Source organism: Morus notabilis, unplaced genomic scaffold (assembly GCF_000414095.1).
Source record: "Morus notabilis unplaced genomic scaffold, ASM41409v2 Scaffold1850, whole genome shotgun sequence".
NCBI lineage: Eukaryota > Viridiplantae > Streptophyta > Magnoliopsida > Rosales > Moraceae > Morus > Morus notabilis.
Window position 1 is genome coordinate 1 of NW_010358951.1, and position 24485 is coordinate 24485.

At 35.8% G+C, this 24485-nt stretch overlaps 4 protein-coding genes across 4 annotated transcripts; 3 read left to right on the top strand and 1 right to left on the bottom strand.

Moving 5' to 3' along the window:
- Positions 1-872: 872 nt before the first annotated feature.
- Positions 873-5002, bottom strand: LOC21387292 (omega-amidase, chloroplastic). The gene is made up of 10 exons (XM_024162737.1): positions 4664-5002; positions 4397-4513; positions 3583-3807; positions 3047-3140; positions 2788-2862; positions 2576-2654; positions 2156-2171; positions 1828-1908; positions 1370-1452; positions 873-1261 (listed from the first exon to the last, which is right to left on the bottom strand). Exons 1-10 carry the CDS (start codon positions 4931-4933, stop codon positions 1183-1185), a joined length of 1119 nt encoding a protein of 372 aa, XP_024018505.1. The 5' UTR covers positions 4934-5002; the 3' UTR covers positions 873-1182.
- Positions 5003-10739: 5737 nt separating this feature from the next.
- Positions 10740-11751, top strand: LOC112090729. Its single transcript, XM_024162733.1, has 3 exons — positions 10740-11003; positions 11132-11314; positions 11416-11751. The coding sequence occupies exons 1-3, from the start codon at positions 10740-10742 to the stop codon at positions 11749-11751; spliced, it is 783 nt and encodes a 260-aa protein (XP_024018501.1).
- A 597-nt stretch (positions 11752-12348) lies between these two features.
- Positions 12349-14337, top strand: LOC21387295 (pentatricopeptide repeat-containing protein At5g65560). Its single transcript, XM_010093656.2, has one exon. It carries the CDS (start codon positions 12457-12459, stop codon positions 14146-14148), a length of 1692 nt encoding a protein of 563 aa, XP_010091958.1. The 5' UTR covers positions 12349-12456; the 3' UTR covers positions 14149-14337.
- A 1596-nt stretch (positions 14338-15933) lies between these two features.
- LOC21387296 (PHD finger protein ALFIN-LIKE 4) lies at positions 15934-18838 on the top strand. Its single transcript, XM_010093657.2, has 5 exons — positions 15934-16184; positions 16300-16332; positions 17512-17740; positions 17923-18055; positions 18339-18838. The coding sequence occupies exons 1-5, from the start codon at positions 16088-16090 to the stop codon at positions 18606-18608; spliced, it is 762 nt and encodes a 253-aa protein (XP_010091959.1). The 5' UTR covers positions 15934-16087; the 3' UTR covers positions 18609-18838.
- Positions 18839-24485: the final 5647 nt, after the last annotated feature.

Here is a 24485-nt window from a genome sequence, read left to right on the forward strand (position 1 = left end):
AAAAAAAAAAAAGTTTTAACTGGAGTAAATTAGAGAAAAATAATTCAATTAGGTATATTAAGAAGTATAGAATTTAATAAGAAAGAACCAGAAAACAATTAAAAAAACCAACTAGTTTAAAAAATATATTTAGATTGGATTTAATGGAGACATTTTGGAATTTTCATCAATAAAATGGGGACATATATAAAAAAAAATTTGAGAATTTATAGGGTAAAATTTTAAAAACCAAAAATTCAGGGGGGGCATTTGCCCTCCCTGGGCCTCACCTGCCTCCGCCGGTGCGTGTGTTGTACTAAATGGTTTTGGAATTGAGTTGTAAATTTGTAATTAGTTGAAAATGTATCGTGATGGTCAGAGATTCAAAATATTTAAGGATTCAATTTAGCAAATGTTTTTTTTTTTTTTTTTTTTTTTTCAGCAAATGCTTTGAAGCCAATAGGAAGAATGAATAATAGTGACAACTTATGTCTCTGCACTTTATGGCACGAGTTAAATCAAAATTCAGAAAACAGTTAGGCAGTTGTTCGGCTTAAATTCCCGTCGGTTTTAATCAAACCATGTATTTCAGCCAAAATAATAATAATAATAATCACACCATGTACAGTTGACAAACAAAATCAGTAATTCCTTTTTGTCTACTTAATCTGTTCACAGACGTCTAATCAACTCCCAACACTTTGGACCCAGATAGAAACTCCATATTCTAAATCCCAATTCCCAACTGACTTATCTCCATTATGTATAATATTGACAAATCCTCAGAGCATTTGTTCCAATCGTGTTATGCATTGTGAGGGCATGATAAATTAAAAAATGCAGGATAGTTACGTGATTATTATTTATCATTATTGAAGCTGTCACTAAATCACGAAATGGCTGCAACAAGCCAAATAATATCAGCAAAATCCAACAAAATGAGCCTTTATTGCACAAGTATAAGCAAGGCCTGTGGAAAAATCCAAGTTTCTGATAACTGTTTCAAAGCAACTTCGTCATACAACCAGATAGAGCCACATTAACATCTTTGTTTTTGTTTTTTGTTGTTTGTTTTTGTTTTTTGTTTTTTTTTCCTCTCAATGAAAGCCATAGAGCAATATAATCTCATTATATGTGGACATAACTTTTCTCAATTAAACCCCTTTGTTGAATAGTAGGGCTTTTAGCAAATCTCTGATCCAGTCACTCAGAATTCAACCTTTGAACATCTACCAACTGGTAAAGATCGCCTCGCCGCTGCTTCTGTAAGGGAAGGTTTGTCCTGAATAATTTAAAAGAAAGTGTTATCAGATGTGTATTAAAAAGAAGAAGACAAGCTACGGATTGAGACTTAACAAGGAAAAAAATGCTATACTGGAAGGTTGAATACCTTCTAAGCTCAATAATTGAATAATCAATCTCTGCTATGACTATCGTCTCTTCATGTTCTGCAGTAGCCAGGACTTCTCCAAACTGTCTCAATCAATAGTCCAATGTTATTCTTGTGGTGAAATAAGGAGAATTCCAAAGTAGCCAGTAGGGTATAAAAAAATAACCGTATTAGTAAGACATAGTTATGAACCGTCAGACTCTATCAAAGTTAAATCAAATTAAGAAAAGTAAGACAAACTTAATAAAAGGATAAAAATCCAACGGTTCATAACTGTGCCTACGAAAGAAATCTCCGTAAAATAAACCGCACGAATCTTCAACACGTATAAGAAAGATCACCTTCTATCTCAGATCGCAGAGAAAAATGAAGAGATTCAAATTACGAGACATTGAAAATAGATCTAGTAAATATTCAGTTGGACCAAAAAAAAAAAAAAAACATTGGTATTCACTTACTGGTCCAACAAGGGTGGAGTGGCCCCAAGCCACATAACCAGCTCCAGCATCCCGAGCAGGTGAACAAGTTGCTACATACAACTGACATTTCAAAACAACGACCTGTTAGGCAATCCTTATTTTTAACAGATAAAAAGCCTAACTTGCTAGGTGATTACACAGGAAGAAAAAGGGGGATGCATACGTATAAATGTTAAATCTTTCACCAAGTTACAGAAGTTAAATCTTTCACTAAGTTACTATTTGGTTCCTATTAATATGCCATTTAACAATTATCGTGAATATGGTATACTCCAGCAAATCGTAGTGAGTAAATTTATTGTAGTACCTGATTATCCGCAGCCCTGTACAAGACAAAAAAAGGAAAATTCAAGTAAGAATGAGTTGATATATAGCTAGAAATTGCATGGATAATACCATCTTGATAAAGCCTCAGCAAGATATCATTGTATAAAATGACAGGAGTGCAAATTTAGCATAGACTTTAGATCAAAACAATGAGTCCATATAATAGGTACAAATCTTGAAACATGTGCAAAGATCATAATCTTGTTCGATCATACAGATAAATAATCACAGGCCGTAAGAATGCTTCTTCACTATTATTGATTGTTGATGTTTCTTAAATCACATTTGATCTCACATTTTAAAGCCCACAGATATCTATTTACCAAAAATAACTCTCATACACAAGCAAATAACTCTTTGCAATCACTGAACACAAAAAGGCAAAAACCACTTGTAATACCTTGCTCTCTGCAGCAACTCCCAATGCAATGGTCCAGTAGTCATGTTAAAGGCCCCGGGATAACATAACAAGTGAGCACCTGATGTCAAAGAACTTCACAACTGTCAAAGTTCGGTTTTGTCAAGAAAGAAACTCACTATATCTTGTGAAAAAGCAATTCCAGAGGTCAATTGAAGGAAACCAAAGACTATAATAATCAAGAAAAGGCCAACCTCTTGCTGCATAAATCATAGCTAGTTCCTGAAACCGAAGATCGTAGCAGATACCTACACCAATACGCCCTACTTCTGCATAAAACTCTTGATGGTTACTTTCTCGTAAAGAAAATTGTAATACTTTCGTAAGACTACAAATAGAATAGAAGTTTGTGTGTATGTGTGTGAGAGAGAAGAAAAGATCATAACCGCCTGATCATCACAAACTGTGCTGTTGAAATAAGAATCTTATATTGAAGGAAAATGACCATCAAACCTGTGTCTACAATGGTAGGACTCTGGCCAGCAGTCAAAGTCTTTGATTCAATGAAGGTAATCTTCCCAGGGATGTCAATATCAAAAAGATGTATCTGCAATCACATGTATATGCGAAGCCCTGGCTAGCTTAGTGACCATTTAAATCTTCTTCAAGATATTACGATGCAAAATAAAGAATGTCATTCCGTGAATTTTAATCCATTATTCAAAATATGATCTGCTCAACCTTGTAGTTTGCTTTTTAAGCATCAGAATTGACTATGCGCCGGACAAAGTTGTTGGAAGAGACTGAAGCATAAGTTCAAGTTAAGCAATACTCTCATAGTCAATATCAATCATATTCTGGTCATTATGAAAACCCAATTGAAAGACATGGAATCATTTGAACCACAAAAGATTCATCAAGAACAAAGTCTCACATTATAAGGCAGATCCAAAATTTCTTCAGTAAAATAGGACTTATTTCAAGTATTAGTTCCATATTTCTATGGTTCAATAATGTCTAAGTATGCACAATCAAATGTCAAAACATACCTTCCTGTGTTTAGCTTTAAGCTTTCCATCAGAACCGAAGATGCAACAAGTATTGTACAACTTATCCCTGACACGTTCTGGTATAGATCCACCAACTATGGTGATTTTAAGAAGACGAGCAACTTCAGAAAGCATGGCTGTTGAAGGAGATGCATCACCACCGGCATCAATATCTTCCGCGTAAACAGGGAAGGAATCATTTGAATATGGACTGTTCCATATTTCCTGACATAGGAAGAAATATTCATTCTTTGAAGCATAGCGCCAGTTTGATATTGTTGTGCTTAAAAAGAAAAAAAAAAATTTCCTATTCTGCAAGTAGCAGAAGCTCAAAGCGAGACCATTTAGCTGCTCAAAACGACCGTGAAAAGTAATTGGGTTCTGTGACAATCACTTTCATTTTACCAAACAGACTGCTTCAGAAAGTTGCTTTCTATACATCGTATTATGAAATAATTTAACCAAAAGCAGGTTTACCAAATGCGCGTTGTTACTGAAGTTCTCTTATAATAATTTTTACGAGCTGCGAAAGCAATCATAATGTCAATACTTTTCACTTAATAGACTAGTTGGAACCATTACTGGAGCAAGTTCTGTCAAGTATCAACTAGTTAATATTTTTCTCAGATGCCCCCAATTTAATGCTATTCTGTGTCTTATCTTATCTTACTATAACTAAGACCCATCATCTGAAAACAAATGAACATTCTACCAAATCCCAATACAAACAAGAAGCAAAGTTCACTAATTAATATACACTCCGAAAAAAAAAAAAAAAAACAAAAGAGAGAGAGACATTAACATAGAAACTCACAGGAAGCATAATGAGCTGAGCACCCTTTGAGGCGGCCTCCTCAATGGCCTTACGAGCATGGGCAATGTTCCTCTCCTTATCCGGCGTCACCGACAGTTGACAAAGCCCGATCTTAAACTGCAAAAAAAATCAACACAAAAACCCCAAAACCCACAAGACCCAATTCAATTTTAAGTCCATAATCGCAATCCACAAACACAAACAAGCTTAAAATAAGAAGTAAATTATAGAAACAGTAATAAGTGTTTTGTGCACAAAGTATCTTGCCTTGGTGACGGGAGGAGCGGGCAAGGAAAGGGCCGGTGGGGCCCGGGCTTGTTCGGGCTTGTACGAGGATGCCATTATCGAAGAGAAATGGGTGGTGTGGATTCGAGATGTTTTGTCGAAATTGGTGCGAATTTGGTGGGTCTTGGTGGGTGTGGGAGAGAGGAAGGAAGGGGAGCGAGGGAAGACGGGCTTTGAGTGGAGAAGAGTGGTCCGAGAGCAGTGAAAGTTAAGATTCTTGGAAGATATCAAAGAAGAAATTGCTGCTTTCATTTCACTTTCACTTCTCAACTCTCGCTCTGTCCCTCAGTTTGCTTCGCTCGCACTTTGCCTTGTTTTCCTTTTTCCTGGTTTGACTAATATTGTTCTTGGAAGTATGTTGTCGTTTGCAGGGAAACGACATGTCATTCTTTTAATATTAAAGGTTTGTTGGTGTCATTTATATTTCATAACAACATAATGCTTGTGTGTGTGTGTGTGTGTGTTTTTTTTTTTTTATTCCGACATAATGGTTGTTAGTTTGACAGTTTTTTTCCCCCCTTAAGAATGTAATGATAGATTTCTTTGTTTTTAATGCTTTTGGATTAGAATCTGCTATCCTCTAGTGGAAGTGAGATGTCGTTCTGTACTTTGAAATTTCCGCTGTCGTTTATGCCCGAAAACTACGTGCCATTTGATTTTGTAATTTAAAAGTTTGTTATTGTTTTTTTTTTTTTAGCAAAAAAGTTTGTTATTGTTTAACTAAAAGTAATATGTCGTTTTCTAGAAGTTTGAGTGACTTTCGTTTAGTTCCTCAACGACACCTCCTTTGTTGCATAAATTTTGCTGTCGTTTATGCTTAAAACAACATGTTTGTTTGTGACTATTGTGCAATTGTGCTATAGATTCGAATAGAAACGAAATGTCGTAAATATTGGTTCGTTTGTTCTATTAAATAATTTTATATTGACTAAAAATATTCCTTTTTTGATTGACGTTTTTAAATAAATATTGAGAAGAGTAAAACCATGATTTTGTACAAATTTATTATTTATGTCATTTTAAATAATTAGGTATTGTTGTAGTATTTCATTTTCTTTTAAGTACTGGAATTACAATTGTTTATTTTTTTTACCAGAGTGACATAAATAATATTTTTACCACTTTAAGTGATTTTTTTATTTTTTCTCAATAATATTTGAGAAGTTAACTTGTATATTTTATCCAAAACTTTTTTTCCATTTCCATAAAAAAAACTTTTTTGCCATTTATTTCAATAAAATAAAATTTTGCCGTTAATATTTCAGAAACCGTAATGGGCCTCATGGGCTAACATTGATGTTGAGCTTCAACTCTCTAGCCCAAGAACATCCGAATTTCAGAAGAAACCTCCAACCGTCGCTTTGTCCTAACGGTCATTAACTGCCTCTCGCGCCTGTTCTTCATCATCTAAATTAATTAATTTCGTGACCTCCTTTAGTTTCCAATTCCAGTTCCATCTTCTTCTCTCTCAAGCACCAAGTGGGCACACCACCACCGGTGCTTTGAGATCCTCCTCTAATACGCCACCCTTGGTGGCGGTGCTTTGTCTTCACGCGCCGCTACTAACGGAAAAATTATATTGATTCTTACGTATATGTTTTTATAATTGGCATGCATGGCAGATCCTAATGGGGCAATTATTCCGTGCTTTAACGTCTACGATGTCCCATATGTGGATGATCTTCTCAACATGGTGACGGCAACCGAAAATGCGAACCCAAGCTTACTGATGGATCAATATTTATCACCTTCGGACAATGGTCAACCCTCTTACCGTAACTCCGCTTCACTTCCTCCGTCTGATCAAGATCAGTACGTGACTCATGGATATCATGTAGCACTTTCCGATCCCAATAACAGTAATAATGATAATAATAATTTATTACACCAAAATCCCGATTCGTGGATTCTTTGTGGGTCTACTTCTGATGGGGCAGGGAGTTCTCGAGCGGGATTAATAATCGATCAAGAAATTATAAACAATAATCAGCAGGCTCAACAAGAGAACGTGGAATTGCCCGCACAGAATAACTTTACTGGTCATGATCAGAACACGATGCCACTTCAGGCTTGGCCTGTGCAGTTTAACTGTAGTTCTTGCCAAGTTCTTAGGGAAATCGTTCATGTTAATGGTAAGATGTTTTTAGATTTATGATTAAGGATAATTAAAACTAATAGTAGCACAGAACAATCGATTGAAACTTGAGATTCATGGAAGGCTTGGCTTGATCTGTCATGGTGTTCTTGAGAGGACGAATGCCTATGTGAACAATAATACTTCAGGAGATCGTCAGTTTGAAATGATTGAGTAAGTTTTTATTTTATTTTATTTTCTTTTTCTTCATGTGTCCGTTGACTGCTAAAAAAAAGTCAAATGATTTAGTAGTTTAATTTCTACACACTCAAAAGGATCATAAATAACAGTTTTTCAAAATTCAAGCCAATTAGATTTTTATCAGCTTAAATCAAGACTCGATTCTTTTGAAGCAGTTTTCATAGAAAAAGCACCGAGGATGTAAAGGAATATCTTATACAGTACTGCTTACTAAGAAAACAAGAGGGTTACGTGATATTGATGAACGATCCGTTGTCTATGTTCTATGATGCTCTCTCCATTGGAATGGCGTGGCGCGAGTTTCTTCTCAATGATGATTACTTTGTTGATGATCAGAATCCTTTACTGAATACTACAGTAATTAATTCAGGTGGTCTCTCCTTATATATCCTGATTAGTGCATGAGTTATGTTAATAAGTTTTTTGACCAAGGTGTTATATATATACTACAATAGAAAAGTGAAATTGTGTTATATATTCTAATGAATTCAGATTTTCTATTCAATTTCAGTGTCTCAAATAATGTCTAATCAATAACATTATGTCATTTCATTTGAAAAATTCGAAATGTTTTTTAAAATTTTTCATTGTGCTTTAATGTTTGAGTTCATTAAATGACATGGTACAATGTAATTGGTTGGATTAACTTTCGATACCAACACTTGGAGATATCACTTTATTGCACCATCAATATAAGACTTATTATGTAAGAATGACATGTTCTGTCGCGAAATATTTATATTAATCAACTTTAATTTTCTATATTATAGTTGGAGAAAATCAAATGGAACAACGTCCAGAACAACAAGGACAATTTCAACAACAACAAGGAGAAGAAGCAAATCCACCGGCCCCTCGGAATGAGAGACAAAGGAATCGTCGTATGGTTTCCCTTGCAGAACAGGTTGTTGCTCCACTCCATCTTTTTGTTCAATCTTTCCTTTTTCTTTTTTTCCTATGTAATTTCATGTTAGTTAAAAAAAAATTATAAATGAAGTTTTGTTTTTGACATATGGTAATTATATTATTGTTGGTGATATTGGGGACTAGAGCAGAGGCAAAGAACGGTAAAGATGTCATTGAGTGATCTCCAAAGCGTTCTCCATCTTCCCATGGATGAGGCTGCTAGGTCTCTCAATGTATGCCCTACTGTTGTCAAAAAGATATGCCGCAAGAATAATTTGGTTAGATGGCCTTTCAGAAAGGTATCTCTTCTTCTTCTTCTTCTTCTTCTTCTTCTTCTTCTTCTTCTTCTTCTTCTTCTTCTTTCCTTTTTTGGTTAAGCTAAATATTCTGTTCTTCATATTATAATTTCGACATAGTACAGATCAAAAGCATCCGAGGGAAAATAGAAAAATTGAGGCGATGTTTGGACTCGAGTAATGCGGAGACCAGGCATCGAGCTCAAGCTGAAATCAATCGACTCCGTGAAGAAGCCGCGACTGCTTGTGGTGGAATCAATATATTGTGATAGTAACTATATCTTTTTTTCTTTTTTCTTTTCAAGTTATTGTAATATTGGTCGTGTTTAAAATTGATCATGTTTTTTGTTTTTCACCTTTTATGAGAAAAAGAATGAAAATGTTTTTAAAACGGCATTTGGTGCAATAAAGACAAAAAACGAAAGTGAAAATGATTTTTTGGTTTAGTATAAAATGAGAGAGAAATGAAAAACGACTTTTAATCTTCATTTTTTATTTTCGTTTTCTCATCTCTCCAGCAGAGAGAGAGAGAGAGAAAGAGAGACATTAATGAGTTTTTTACACTCAAAACAATCTCTTGACAAAACTAGCAAACGCATTTTCAAAAATGATTTCTATATGAGATTAAGAACGTTTTCATTTTCATACAAAAAATAAAATCATTTTACAACGAATTCTAAACGCGTCCATTGTTTCCTAGCACAATAATTTTTCCTCTCCCTTTTTGTTCAAGTTTTGTGTTGTTAATTCGTAATTCTTATTATTTTTTCATTCATCGGATTTCTATACATTTGTATGAATACTATTATTCTCTTGTTGTATTTTGAAGTAATAAACGAGAATTCTTTGTGGTCCATTGAAAGTTGCGGAATGAAAGTTGTTTGCATTATTTAGGTTACAATCACTAGAAAGACAAGTCGACCTTTTTAAGGCAAAGAAAGTTGAAAATTGCGAGCCGGCTATCTTGGCGTTATACGTTATCAGATAAAACCATCACTAATATACAAATTTAAAATTTATTTCATATATAAATATATATAAGAGGAATTTTGATTTATACACAAGTTATAATCAAGACTACCTTATTATTCGGACGTATAGACCTATAAAACTCCCCCTCCTAGAGGAGCTCGTACATGGTGGCAAAACCTATGACACCAATGATTTTTGTCGCCCTCTGAATATTTAGTTCTCATGAATCAAGGAATTAAATCCCAATCACACAAAAGAAAAACCCAAGATCTCATTTTACCAGTTAAAAGCTTAGAATAACGAAATGGGGAGTGCTCAGACAGTAGTATGCGTGAAACAAGTGAAGCAAGACGTGGCAGAAGAGTGGGATGAGAGCATGCCACTGCCGGGAGACATCATCGAAGGCTTTGCGGAGACTGATGAGGAAGAAGAGGTGTTTGTGCCGACGAAAGCCAAGTCGGAGCTGAGTTCCCAGCTCGGGAAAATCAGCCAACAAGCAGAGGTCATATGGGTGAAGGTGAGGAGGGGCGAGAACTTGCTAAAGCTCCGGGCACGCGTTGCGCATGACAAGTGTTCGGTGCTTCAAAGAAGGTTCACCATCAAAGCGGCTACGGATGACAGGCATGTTGCTGTTTTGGGGGACTTGACGCTAGATCAGTGCACCAAGTTGCAGGGTAGGGCTTTTTTCGCCAACTTTTTCTTCTCTGCCTTGAAGTTCAAGCTATCTTTTCAGAGAAGGCTTTGATTCATTCATACACTAGATTACATTAGACTCTTATATTGAACTTCCTAAAAAAAATTCGATTCATAATCTTAAAAATTCGAGGAGAAACACCATACATGAATAATTAATATATATTCCACTTAGACGTCTTTCTATAAATCTTAAAGAAAGTGTCAAGTCTACCATTCTATATATGTACTCAACAAAAGATTTAGGGGGGAAGTGCTATAACGAATTAGACACTTTAATCCTCTATTAATTAGCGCGATAAAACAAAATAAAATAAAAGCTATCAAGTGCGTGACATATAAATTTTATAATTGTTCACTCAATGTGAGAGTTATGCCCACTTTTATTTTCACTGTGATGAGAAAATTACAAAAAGAAAACACACGCCGCTTTCTAGACTTACTAGGTTTTTTCTATAATATATATTTCCAAAATCTGTGCCACTTAATATATGTGAAATCAAGGCAATTGAAGTAAACATAAGTTGGAAACCCCAATATACGTTAAGATCAATCCATGCACTAATTCTCAATCTGGACAATAATTATACCCCACACACCTAACAATTCTCTACTTTGTAGTTGAACATGAGAGTTGATAGCTGCACCATGTGAAAATCTGTCCGCTTATAATAGAAACTCTCCTGGAGAGTATACTGGACATTTGTAAGCTCAATTATAAAGCCTCAACATATCATTCAATTTAATTGCAGTAAATAGACTTGAATAGGCCATCTTATTAGTGAAGCTTAAAAGGACAATAATGCCCGAAAACATGGTAATTATATGAGGAGTTTTCTTTTACCCAACTGCAGAAATGAGCAGGACGGTTGTAAATTCTAGATGTAGCGAGTTCAACAAAAGAGGAGTGAAGTATGATTGGAAGGTGAAAGTGGACACGTACTTGCCAGACCACCGTTGTACGGTCATTACCTCCATTCTGTTCATGCCCTTGCAAGGGGAGCACTCCAACATTCACCCCACAACAGTTAGGTTAATGGCTTGGTTCACCGCCGCAGTTTCTTCGGGAGTTCCTCTTGTCTTTGTCAACATTCAAACAGAACAGATTGTCTCAACCTTGGTACATACTTTCTTGAGACAAAAAAAGAAAAGGATCACTACCACAATTTATTTGTTTATTTGTGCTAGTTATACATATAGTGAAGCCAATGCCTGTTTTGATACTAGTTTACATGTTTTCTTTTGAAGGACAAGGCAAAAACTAGTTTTGCTGGAAGAGAAATAGTTTGGGGTAGGCAACAAAACCAGACTGCAAATATCCAATTTGTTCAGGGGATAAGACTCTGGTTTCTACCAGGAATAACAGAAATCTCACTCGAAATGACACCAAAAGACGGAGAAGAGCGGATGGATATCAAACGAACAGAAGAGGTACCTAACTCCATTATGCAAAACTAAAAGCAATTACATAATAGAATAACTAACAATTTCTCCTTTTCTTTTCTTTCTTTTCCCTCTGATTTCTTCTACAGGGCTTCATTTGTGTGTTCTCAGTGACAAAAGGATCGGCCGCTGATAGAGCCGGTCTTTGCAGCCTATACGAAGAAGCATACGCAAGTGGACACTCGCTTGTGATATCTCGTTTAGAAGGGAAGAGCGTGATGCCTTCACATGTCTGCTCAGCGGGGCTCATAAACTGTTGTGATCACAATGAGATTAGGGACACTCTAACCTCAGCCATTGACCAAATGGAAAAGATTCAGCTCCACATCATGGCATGGCCGAACCAAGTACGGCCTCACACCCAAGGTGCTGGTGTTACCTCGCTTAGGCCTCCTAATGGATCTTGTCCCCCACAACCATTTTGATACAAATCTTAAATACATATGACTGCGTGGAGCAATTTTGTCAAGTTCTGTTTTCTTAATTAGACAGATCTTTTTAGTTGCTCATATATACAGGTTACTTGCCATGTCTATAAATAATATGGTGCAGTAAAAGTCAGCGAATTCAGTGATGTTATTACTTTCTTTGCTCTCAAAAACATGTAACGACTTTTTTTTTTTTTCCAAATAACAAACAGTACCTGGCTTCACAAAATGGTTTGAACACCAAATACATACTTATTACTGCATTTCTAGTTTAAAAAAAAAAAAAACAGTACAGTGTGATACAAATTGTTTATTTTGTTTTAAATTTGAAAAAGAAGTCGAGCAATTTTGTTAAGTTCTGTTGTTTTAAATAGGTACATCTTTTACAGTGGCATAGATTATGCTCAACAAACATTTGCCATGTCTATAAATAATATGGTGCATTAAAAGCTAACGAATTTACATACCACGATATTTTTTTTCCTGAGAAAACAAACAATGCTATTTTAAAAAAAATAAAAATAAAAACAATATCTCGCTTCCTTAATAGTTGTTAGATTTTAATGAGGTCTTTGTAATTTTCTCATACAAAAATATGATCCCCTCACTGCAAATAAAAAAAGAAGGAAATAATTTCCCCTCCTTTTAAATCTCAAACATGGGGCTTGAAACTCCTCCGCTCCAAACTTTTCACCGTTGTCAATGTCTCTAGCACGTAGAGCCCTGACCAATTCTCAAGACAACGCCATAGTGACCTCCATAACCTCTCTTCTCCAAGCTCTGAACCCCCAAAGTTCGAACCTTTCCGACCTTAGCTCAGAGCCTCTGAACCAGTTCTCACCCGACCTGAACCCAAACTTAGTCATCCGGGTCATCAAGAACCAGTCCAATCCTTACCATGGCCTCTTCTTCTTCAACTGGGCTTCAAATCCAAGTCCCAATCCATGTAACTATTCCCACACTTTCCAATGCTTCGCCGCCATTACCGATCTCCTCCTCTCTCACTTCCTCTTCTCCACCGCGTCGTCGCTTCTCTTGCAGTCTGACAAGCTTTCTGATTCTATGATCGGTAGGTTCATCAAAGCTCACGGCAATCGCGGCGATATCAGAGCCGCAATCGATTGGTTTCACAGAGCGAAAGCGATCGAGAACGGGCGTTGCCTATCGTCGTACAATGCCGTGTTGGCCGTGATGGTGAGTGCCAATCGGATAAATTTAGCGAAGGCTTTTTATGATCAAATGATGGAGGAGAACTTGGTGAAGCCCGATGTTTTCACTTACACGACGATGATCAGGGGTTTTTGCAAAATGGGCATGGTTGAGCATGCACAGAAGATGTTCGACGAAATGGGTTGTGACCCAAATTCGTTTACTTGCAATACTTTGATAACTGGGTATTGCAGGAAAGGTGATATGGAGAGTGCCAGGGGGGTTTTTGGGTTTATGATGGAGAGTAAGATTTGCTTGCCTGATACTGTGACTTATACGACTTTGATCGATGGGTACTCCAAGAAAGGTGAAGTGGGAAAGGCGATCAATTTGTTGAAGGAAATGGAGGAACGAGGTATCGAGCCGAATGTATTCACTTACAATGCGCTGATTCACGGGTTGTGTTTGATTGGAGACCTTCACGAAGCGAAGAGGATGATTACGGAGATGAGGCTAAATGGCATAAAGGATGATGTAGGAACGCACACGACTATATTGAAAGGGTTGTGCATTACAGGGAAGCTTGATGAAGCATTTGCAGTTCTTAGGGAGATGGTTTTTCTCGGCATGAATCTGGATGTGAAAGCATATGGGGTTGTTTTAAATGAGTGTTGCAGAAGGAGAAAACCAGAGGAAGCAATTTCGCTTTTGAGGGAGATGAGGGTGCAAGGCCTAAATCCGCATGTTTCAAGTTTTAATGCGGTGCTCAGGAGTCTTGGTGAGAATGGGGAATTGGACAGGGCTAGTCTTCTTCTAAAGCAGATGCCAAAAATGGGTTGCTCTCCGAATTTCGTGTCATATTGCACGGTGATATGTAGTCTTTGCGGAATGAAAGGTATGATGCAAGAAGTTGAAGAGCTTGTTCATTACATGATTCACGATGGTCATATACCCGATCTTGCCCTATATTGTTGCTTGGTAAAGAGCTATTGTGAGGATGGAAATGTAGATAAGGCGATGCGGGTTTTCAATGAAACACTAGATAGAAATTATATCATAAATTTAGATAGCTTTTCAGCCCTTATCAACGCATTGTGTGCCGCGGGGAGGCACAAGGAGGCCATAACAATTTTTAAGGACGTGTCAAGGAGATGCAGTAAGCTTGATCGAAATACTTACAAAAAGGTGGTTGACGAGCTGTTATGTAAATATTTAGGAGAAAAAAAAGAAGAGTACTTGACATAGCATCATTAGGCAATGGTCATAATTATGAGAGGCAAATAGGCGATTCATAACCATTCTGGCAGAGAGAATGAGTACTATTGAAAAATGTCTATCGATATTGTTATGTCTTAAACGTTTAGAGAAGGAAATTTTTAGATTTTGGAGCAGCAATGAAGTTGAGGCTGGTTTCATTATTATTTTATTTTTTAATAGCTGCCAATCTGTCATGAGAAAACGGTTCTTTTCTTTGTGCTCATTTTAGAATCACAAGTATCAAGGCATACCCCAGGCAGCATTATCACTTCCCTATATTGATTCAAAGTTTAATCTCAATTCTCTTCACGTATTGTATTAAGCAACAGTCGGATGTTATAAGGAGACCAACAGAAATACAAGGTCATAAAATTAAAGCCCTTGAGCATTTCCAATGTAACGGCAATGCCAAATTGATATGTTTAAATCTTGTCATTTGTGCTGAAAAAAAAAATCACTTTCTGATGAAATATTGTTAATTTTAATTTCTAATTTCTCCCACTTGGATAATGCTATGAAAGACACTTCTCAACTAATAGATTATGACTTTGACCGATGCACGCTTCGAATAAACCATTTCTACAAACCTACAAATTGCGCTTGACCATTTTTCAATGGCTCTAATTATTTGGTCCATCCCATCACCAAGATTTACTCAACTTCATGACTTGAAACTTGAAAACGAAACATTGGAATTTATATTGCTTGTATTGTAGCACACACAAGTAGTGCCAGTATGTGCTAAAACTTGAATTGACTAAACGAGCTAATAGATATAGCACTATGGGGGTGTTTGGTATGGGGTAATCATAAGGAATCATATTCCCAGGAAAGTGATGGAGGATAATATGATTCTTAGGAATAATACATTATTGTGTTTGGTTTCATACATAAATTTTTCTCAAATTCTTAGGAATATTACATTACTGTATTTGGTTGTGCATGAGAATGTTGTGAATTAAAAAATATTTTTTTAAATGAATAATAATAACGTGGAAATTTTGTTGCGCTTGACCATTTTTCAATGGCTCTAATTATATGATTATTAGGAATAATACATTAATGGGTTATGGCAATTAGGAGAGAAGGAAATAGAGAGAGAAAAAAAAATCAAACGCGGAAATTTTGTTAGGAAAATTGAGCCCTGTATCGTATGTTAAAACTTGAAAGTGGCGTTTTTCATTGAAATGAAATGACTCCGTATAGTGAAGTGAACAAATGAAAGGCCATTATTATCACTAGATTCCGTTCTTCAGTGAAATTGATTGTATGCTTGTTTTGGTGAAACCATAAAAGGCAAAAAAAAAAAAAAAAAAAAAAGACAACTCACCCTTGAAAATTTAGTGAACATGAGCAATAAGACACATTATAAACAAAATGATATCATAAAAGTCCCTACACACATTTAAAGTAATACTACACATTTCTTTAAATTTTTCCTTGTGAATATAATTTGTATAAATATATTTGAAGACTGGAACAAGGAATTTCCCATTGCAAGAGAAAATAATCCCATAAGCCTCGGAGCCAGCGAGCACCTACAGGGCAAAGCTCATCTCCTTCTCCGCAGCTTCGACTGGGCCCCACTCTTAAGTTGGCCAAATAACGAGCTTCCTAGTCCATCCTATTCAGCAACTTTAATAGTCCAGTACACATTTGGGGCCTCTTTTCTTGTAGATATGGCCCAAAATCTGATCCTCTTGGCGGATTTTCCTCTACCCTATCAAATCCAGTTAATCAATCCATTTTCTTCCGATTCAAGTCCGCATCACTTCTCTCTCTCTGTCTTTCGCTCTGAGAGGTCAAATATTTTCCAATCTTTCCCTCCTTTTACACTTTCTCTCTCCTCTCTCTCTCTCTCTCTAGTTTTCGATCTTCACTCTCTCTCTCTCTCTCTCCTTGTAACTGGGTTTTTCGGCCGTCAGACATGGACGGTGGTGGTACGTACAACCCGCGTACGGTTGAGGAGGTATTTAGGGATTTCAAAGGCCGACGAGCTGGAATGATTAAAGCCCTCACCACCGGTACTTGGCTCTTTTTCTTCTCTCAATTCTACACTTTTTTCGGGTTTATATTACGAATTCTCTGCGTATTGAACGTGATTTTCTCTTTCCCTCTTTCCCTTTCCCTTGGTTGCAGATGTCGACGATTTCTATCAGCAGTGTGATCCTGGTCTGGGTTTTTTCTTTCTCGTTTTCTGTTTTTTTTTTGGGTCATTTATCTTCAAAACGATTTTTGTTTTGTCAGTTTGAAGATTTTTGGAAACGGAAGTGAAGTAGGGTTTTTGGGTCTGAGAATTTTCGTTGATAGAAATAACCTTAACTTGAATTATCGAACTTTCTGTTTAACTTGGTTCAAGTTACTTTTTCTTGTCCATTGTTTATACCATTTTAACGTATTTTTACGTTTTTAGTGTTCTCGGTTTTTCGTTTTTATTGCATTAATTGTGCAAGTTCCTATATTTCTAGGTGTGAAAATTCGGATTTTTGGGTAATTTTGTTTCGTTTCAAGATTTTATTGTGTCATTGCATGTCCCTTTTTATTTATTTATTTTTTTGGGAGTCTAATTGCATGTTCCCGATGATGCGTAAAACTTTTAATTTTGTAACATTTTTCGGTATTCTTAAGCTTTTATGCTACTTTCTGAATCAGTTTTCTCGCCTTATTAACTCCAATCAGCTTTCATGATGTTTGAACAAATTGGATTCATTGCAAGTTAAATAATAGCATGCATATATATGCCTGATTGAGTGACCCAGTACTCATGGAGTTCTGCAGTTGGTTCTTTTCATCTCTGTCGAAGTTGACCAGAGTCCAATTTATTTAGGGTTGCAAAATGGTCTTCTAGAATATCCAGGACACTTGCTATGACAAGTTATTCTTATTACAGCATGTCGACAGAATGCATGGTCATATTGGGTCTTGTATGTCTCTTTTTTTTTTTCATTTTCATTTTTTTTATTTTTAAGTTTCTGTTGATAGTTAAGGCTTTATGGTCCTTATATTTTTATATTTTGTTTCTGGTGCTGCACTAAATTGGTTACAGAGGCAAACCTAGGATTAGGTTGGAACTTTCTGTTGTGTCCGAGGGCATAGGTTGCTGATCTTGAACTGGTACTGTTAAAGAAGCCTAACTGTTATTTATGAGTTTTTCCTTTCGTTTTCGCACAACTGAATGCTTTTCGTCATTCTAGATACTACACTTATTAGGCTTTTGTCGCAGTTTAGTATGGACCCATATTATACTTTTTATTTGTTTTCTTGCCTATTGGACGGATATTATTCCCTATTCACCTCTATAATGGTCATAGAGCCGCCAACAGTGTCCTAAATTCTCAACTGATCACACAGAGAAGGAAAATCTTTGTCTTTATGGATTCCCAAGTGAGCAATGGGAAGTCAATTTACCTGCTGAAGAGGTTCCTCCGGAGCTTCCAGAGCCAGCGCTAGGTATCAACTTTGCTAGAGACGGGATGCAAGAAAAAGATTGGCTATCCTTGGTTGCTGTCCACAGTGATGCATGGTTGCTTTCTGTGGCTTTTTATTTTGGTGCTAGATTTGGATTTGATAAGGCTGATAGGTATCCTTTCTTTACCCCAGATTGAATTTTTCAACAACTAGGTCAATGCTAGTGTTTATACACTTTCTGCTGGTGAACTGCTTGTTTAAATGGGCTATTTTTGGTTTCACCTTTTAAATAATAATTTAATATTCTGCTTTAATGTTTCATTGTTTCCTTCAATGTCTTAACTTTCTTTGCAGGAAACGTCTATTTAATATGATAAACGATCTTCCAACAATATTTGAGGTTGTGACAGGAACAGCCAAGAAACAAGTCAAGGAGAAATCATCAAACTCAAATCATGGCAGCAACAAATCTAAATCAAACTCTAAGGTAAAGATGACTTGTATTGCTAGAAGATTAATAGCCGATCCTAGATCAAGACTTTTAAGGAGAGGTTTAATGGTTTATGAATCATGGAATGTTTTCATTATTGCCAATCCAACTGTACCAGTGGGTAATTAGGATTCAAAAGGTTTTTGTATTTATAATTATCATCAGTAAGAAATTATATGGACGTTGTTCCTAATGCGGAAATTTTTTTTTTTTTTATCAAAGAACTACGTAGGCACCTAAGAATTTTGTTTGAATCTTCTTTGTGCATTGTCAAATGTAGCGAGGTTCTGAATCTCAAGGCAAGTATTCAAAGGCAATGCAGTCAAAGGACGACGAGGAAGAGTGTTTGGATGAGGAAGATGAGGAGGAGCATGGAGAGACACTTTGTGGGGCGTGCGGAGAGAACTATGCTTCGGATGAGTTTTGGATTTGCTGTGACATCTGCGAGAAGTGGTTCCATGGAAAGTGTGTCAAGATCACCCCTGCAAGGGCCGAACACATCAAGCAGTACAAATGCCCATCTTGCAGCAATAAGAGAGTCCGGCCTTGATGTTTCCCAAGGAATGGGTTGTCTCTGTAATCTGTGTGATTGACTGCTAATTTCTAGTAGGTCAGGTTTATTAATCAGTTTCGTGTCTGTAATGTTAGGGATTTTTATCTCAGATACAATGTCCAGGTTGCAAATCTACTTGTTCAGTGTTTTCTTGTGTATGATAGGATATTTATGTAACCAGGTTGGAAATCTCTTTTTTCCCCTGCTAGCATGGCATTTGTTATCCATATGCACGACTTCAACTATGTTCATATGATAACTGTTTGCTTGTGATTAATGATCGCTAAGCTGTGCTTATGGTTATTAAAAAAATCTGTTATCACTGAATCTCATAGTTCATATCTTTACCCGTCTTTTAGTTTTGGGTTAAAGGAATAACTATAGGTTTGATCATAAGATTCATCAAGTGTTATTTATATGGAGAAAAATCTTTTTTACTAGTCGTAAATGAAATATTTACACGATAAACTATTATTTACTTCAAATGGTTTTAAAATATGATATTTACTTAATTTAGTTTCATAAATTTGATATTTCCTACCTTCTAAAATAAAAATAAAAAAACTTTAAGTAATTTATAGGATTAATTACAAAAATTCATCTTGAACTATAACCGTGTAACATTTTATCTGAAATCTTCAAAACGTAACACTCAGACTTAGCCCCCGAACTAGAGTTGTCAAACGTGTCGTGCCGGGCCGGCACAGCACGCTTGACACCAGGCCCATTAAGGGCCTGGGCCTTTCTTGGCACGGCCCTGCACAGTGCAAGGTCATGCTTGGGCCGGGCTTGAGAAGAAAAACTCAAGCCCGGTCCAGGCCCTTGGCCCTAGTCCATAAGGGCCAGGGCCGGGCCTGGGCCTAGGCCCTTCACGGGCCGGGTCCGGCCCTCGTATTTTTTAAAAAATTTAATTAAAAAATATATATCATATGCCCCAAAAGATGTGATTTTATTGAATTGACATAATAGGAGTACACATAAATGACTGCTTCGTTAAAAACCTTGCTAAGTAAAACCCGTGGGGAGATCGGGACAAAACCTTAGTGAAGGAAAAAAGAGTGCAGTAGCTAGGAATAGTAAATTACAAACTTAAGTGCTTCTAGAAGATTCTGTTATTTTTAAGTTAGAAAAATATTCTTGCATCGAATCATCTGTGTATTGTTGTTTTCGTCTTCTGGCATCTTCCTAGTCTTTAACGCACATTAGCCCCTCCAAGATATCTGGATGCATTCTACTTCTCTTCTCGTCAAGAATTCGGTTGCTTGCGCTAAAAGCTTGCTCCGATGCTACTATTGACACTGGAGTTGTTAGAATGTCACGAGCTATTATAGACAGTGTTGAAAAATGATCGGTTTGCTCTTCCACCACTATAAGATGTCTAGTTTGTCGTCATTGATTACAATATTTGCTTCAAAATATTTTACTAGTTCCGTAGACGGTTGTGTTGAGGACGATCATGTCATTTTCTCTTTCTTCTTCCAGAAACTCCACGACGATCCTTTAGGCCCCGAACTGGTAGTTGACGATGAAGTTCCTTGTTCTTTTTTACCTGTGCTGTATTTTGCTTCAAACAAACTAAAAAATCTTTTCTAACATTTTCTTAGCGTCAGTAATACTTAGTTGCATATCTATTTCTAAATTCTCTGCGGTAGCAGTCATCAATGATTCAATTCCATCTACTCCGCACCTAGGATCTAAAATGGTTGCCAACGCATATAACATAGGACAACCTGACCAATAACTTTTAAATTTATTTTCCATTAACTTGTAGCTGTATTAGCTGACGCATTATCAAAAGTAATTGTTAAAACTTTATCCTCTATCCCATAAAACCTAAAAATTTCCATTATTGTACTAAAAATAGATGATGCGTTATGAGGATATGGACATAAACAAAAACCAATTATTTTTTTTTAAAACCCAATCATCATCAACGTAGTACGATGTGACACATAAATATCCAGTTTTATTGCACCCCTCCCACAGATCAGAAGTGCAAGAGACAGTAGCATTAAAAGTCCTAAAACTATCAACAAGAGATTGTCTCATTGCATAAAAAATTTTCATGCAATCAGAACGAGTTGTGTTTCTACTTACCCGTTTAAATTGTGGGCAAAAGGATGTCTGGATGAATTCTTCGAACGAGGCATCATCTGCAAAAGAAAGAAGCAATTCGGCACTAGCTAAAAATTTAGCTAGTGCCTCACGAGCACGTTGTGCATCGCATGTAAAATTTTGTAATCCCTGTGATGTGAGTGATAGTATTTGTTGGCGGGAGTCCACACTCCCACCTTGGTGCAACGGTAGACGTACTTTCCAATGTCTATCTAGATTACCAGTACCCCCACCATTTTTATTAGAAAAGTATTTTTTACAATATTTACATACGGCACGAATTTCCATCTCACCTGTTTTTGGATTTAGTCGGGGCTACTCGGTGAAATGCTGCCATGACGGAGAAGTTCGCGGTCTTTTTCCCCTGCTGCGTTCTCCAGTTTCCTCATTGTGCACTGAAACATTATCCACCGGAACATTTCTGGTTTAGTGGGGGTGGGGTGGGGAGGCATCATTTCTTCCTCAAAAAATGCCTCATCACTAAGCTCAGGAATAGCAGTAAAATCAGGGAAGTTTGGTGCGGCCATTTTCTGGAAATTGATAAAACTTGATTGAACTTTGTAAATGAAAGAACAAGAAAATGAATGAACACGAGAAAAAAGCTTAGAATCAAAATCAAAGAGACAAGTTGAGAGATAGAATTAGAGTGAGATGAGAAGTTGAGAGTGAATTATTGTATGGGATTTATGGTGGAATTAAGGGGTATTTATAGGGGATTTTAGTGTGAAATTCTGGATTCTAGCCGTTGGGCCCGCGAAGGGCCCCTAGACCTATTGAAATAGACTGTTTCATGGGCCGTTTCGCGGGCTTGGGCCGGGCCAAACAATGGCTGAATTAGGGCTTGCGCCGTGCCGAACAAGGGTCGTGCCGTGGGCCTCCATGTGCTTGGGCCGCGAGCTGAGAAGCTGAGGCCTATCCCTAGCCCACTACACGTGCCGGGGCGGCACGGCCCGTAACAATAGCGAACCGGGCCGTGCCGAATCTGACACTATTACGGGCTGGGCCGGGCCGTCCATGAACGGTCCGGCCCATTTGACACCTCTACCCCGAACTGAGAATTATTAACAAAAATATTCATTCCGTCAGTTTTCTAATAGAAAAGTGACACATATTATGTAATGGGGGTAATTTAATAATCCTACATGTTCTTGAAAAAAATACTACAAATTAAAATTAGATCTTTCTAAGTAATTTTCTTTTACTTAATTAATTAGAAGAGTAAATTAAAAATCTTGTGTTATTGTTTTATTCTATTTATTATTATATACTAAATTAAAATTAAAATTTATTTTCTAAAAATATAAATCTAAGAATCATGAGTAGAAGAGTAATTGTGTACAAAATTGTTTAGCAACAATCAATTTTTATGTGATATATGGCAATCCCATTAGAAACACTAACAAAGTGAGTATTTTTGTTAACAATCCATATTTCGGGACAGAATGAATGTTACATTTTGAGATTAAAAGGTAAAGTATTACATAAATAATAGTTTAGGAAGAATTTTTATAATTAATTCTAATTTATATTAGGATAGTGACATTACAAAGGAGCTCATTTGGTTTGTTGCCTAGTTTCTCTCTGTAAATTACTCATTTTTTTCTTTGACAATAAAGACCTTGTTAATTTTATTAGTTTGAATCACAATTAAATTATAATTATTGTATTTTTTTTTATAAAAATTTAAATTTAAATTTAATTTTTTTTGTTACAATATATTTTTTAAATTAAATTCTTAATTCAAATGATGGAAAGTTTTCCAAGAGGAATGTGGTTGAGTATAGAAGAGGATTCACGGAAACAGATATTTGGATTATTATTATTGTTGGTATTATTATTATTATTATTATTATTATTATTATTCGGGCGGCTCTTGTTTGTTGGATAACGTGGGTCCCTGTAAAAATTGTTGGCTTCTTCCACGCTGGCAAGGAATAATCTTATATGGGTTCGGGTAAGGAGTAGGTGAAGATTGAAAAAGCTCTCCTGGTCTTATTGGATGGTGAGATTTGATTGAACAACGGAAGATAGATTTTGCACTCACTTTGGCCTGGAAAAAACTAACGCAACTATCATTACCTGTCTGAACGGTTGGATTAAGAAGAACGATCATTTATTACAGGACTTGAGTTTGCAGTTTTTTAGGTCTAAATTCTAAAAAAATATCACATCTCAACTTGAATTAAAAATTTAAATTCGCGAAGTAAACGAATTAGTGTACAAGTGATCCGCGACATGTTAGGTACAGTGACAGAGTTAGTTTTTTATTTTAGTAAAAGTGTATATTAAAATTTTTTAATAAATTATTTTAGTAAAGATATATAAAAATATATATTTATTTTAATGTAAGCATATATTATGTTAATGAGAATTTAAGCGTAAAATTTTAAAATTTTTAAAGGTAATATTTAAAAAAAAAAATTTAAGTGAGAACAGTAACTCTTATTGAGCTGTACTTAAATCCGTCATTGATCAGGTATATAAGTGAATTAACGTGAGAAAAATAGGAGAACACATACAGTAAAAACTTAAATTATGATTCGAATTTAAAAAAAAAAAAAAATCGCCACTTCTTAAACTTTTTGTTTATTAGGGCTGCTGTATAGGATAAGCTGCGAGTCCTATAGACAACGACGAGAGAGAGAGAGAGAAACTGGGGGCTCGTTCTGCCCACTGTTTCTCTTAGCTCAATGGTCCACAGAAACTCGTAATGATGGCCAACGTGTTTAAAATGGTCCATAGATATTTGGATCGGCATATGGGTTTTGGTTGTCATCAGCCTATGGATTTTTACCCCCCTCTTTTCGTATTATTGATACTACTGGGATTGCTGGTTTATTTGGAATATCCATGACATCCGTCAGAATTTAGATTCCATGACCTCCTTTTTCATGGTAAATTTCCTTTTAAGATGGTTATAGATCTTTTCTTTCAAGAAATTTCTATGGTGGGATTTGTCCTCTTTAATTATCTAGAGTTACTCCTATTAAAGACCTGTTTAGGAGAAGTTTTTAAAAGCTGTGTTTGGTTTTTCAGTGTAAAAGCTACTTTTAAAAGTATTTAAATGATACGTTTATATTAATTTTTTAGAAGAGTTTTCAATTAAAATTACATTGTGACTTTTAAAAATAACACTTTTGAATATACTTTGAAATTTATATAAGAATTTAATTAAGACATGATAAATTTAATTCTAACACTTTTATTACTTATTAGAAAATTTATAAATTATTTTGACCCATTAAGCTTTTAATTCTAAACACTTACTAAAAAATTACAACTTTTATTTTTTTTTTTGTTACGAATTTTTAACGTAGACATTTACAAATCACACCACTAAAATCTTAATTCAATAGATAAACAATAGTTTTTCTCGATAGTTCAAAAGGATAATTCATACCTTGTAATTCTCCTTTTTCTTTTTCCATTTTGCAAAAGAAAGGTACACGAGATACCTTTAATTTAGGCATATACAATCTGTATATTGAAGTTAATGGGATGTAACAGTTTTTTTTTTTTTTTTCAAATCACTCAATGAAAAATACGTTTTATAATATGCACATCTTCTAAAGATTATAAGTGAGATCAAATCCATAATTACGACCCCAAATACTTAATTTTCATATATTATATTGTATGTGTACCATGTTATTGATTTGTTAAGGGATCTGTCTTATATTTGAGTAGCGGGGATACATAAGAGTATTAGGTCTCGTTTATTTTGCGAATTTAAATTTTTAATTTGAACTGAGATATGAT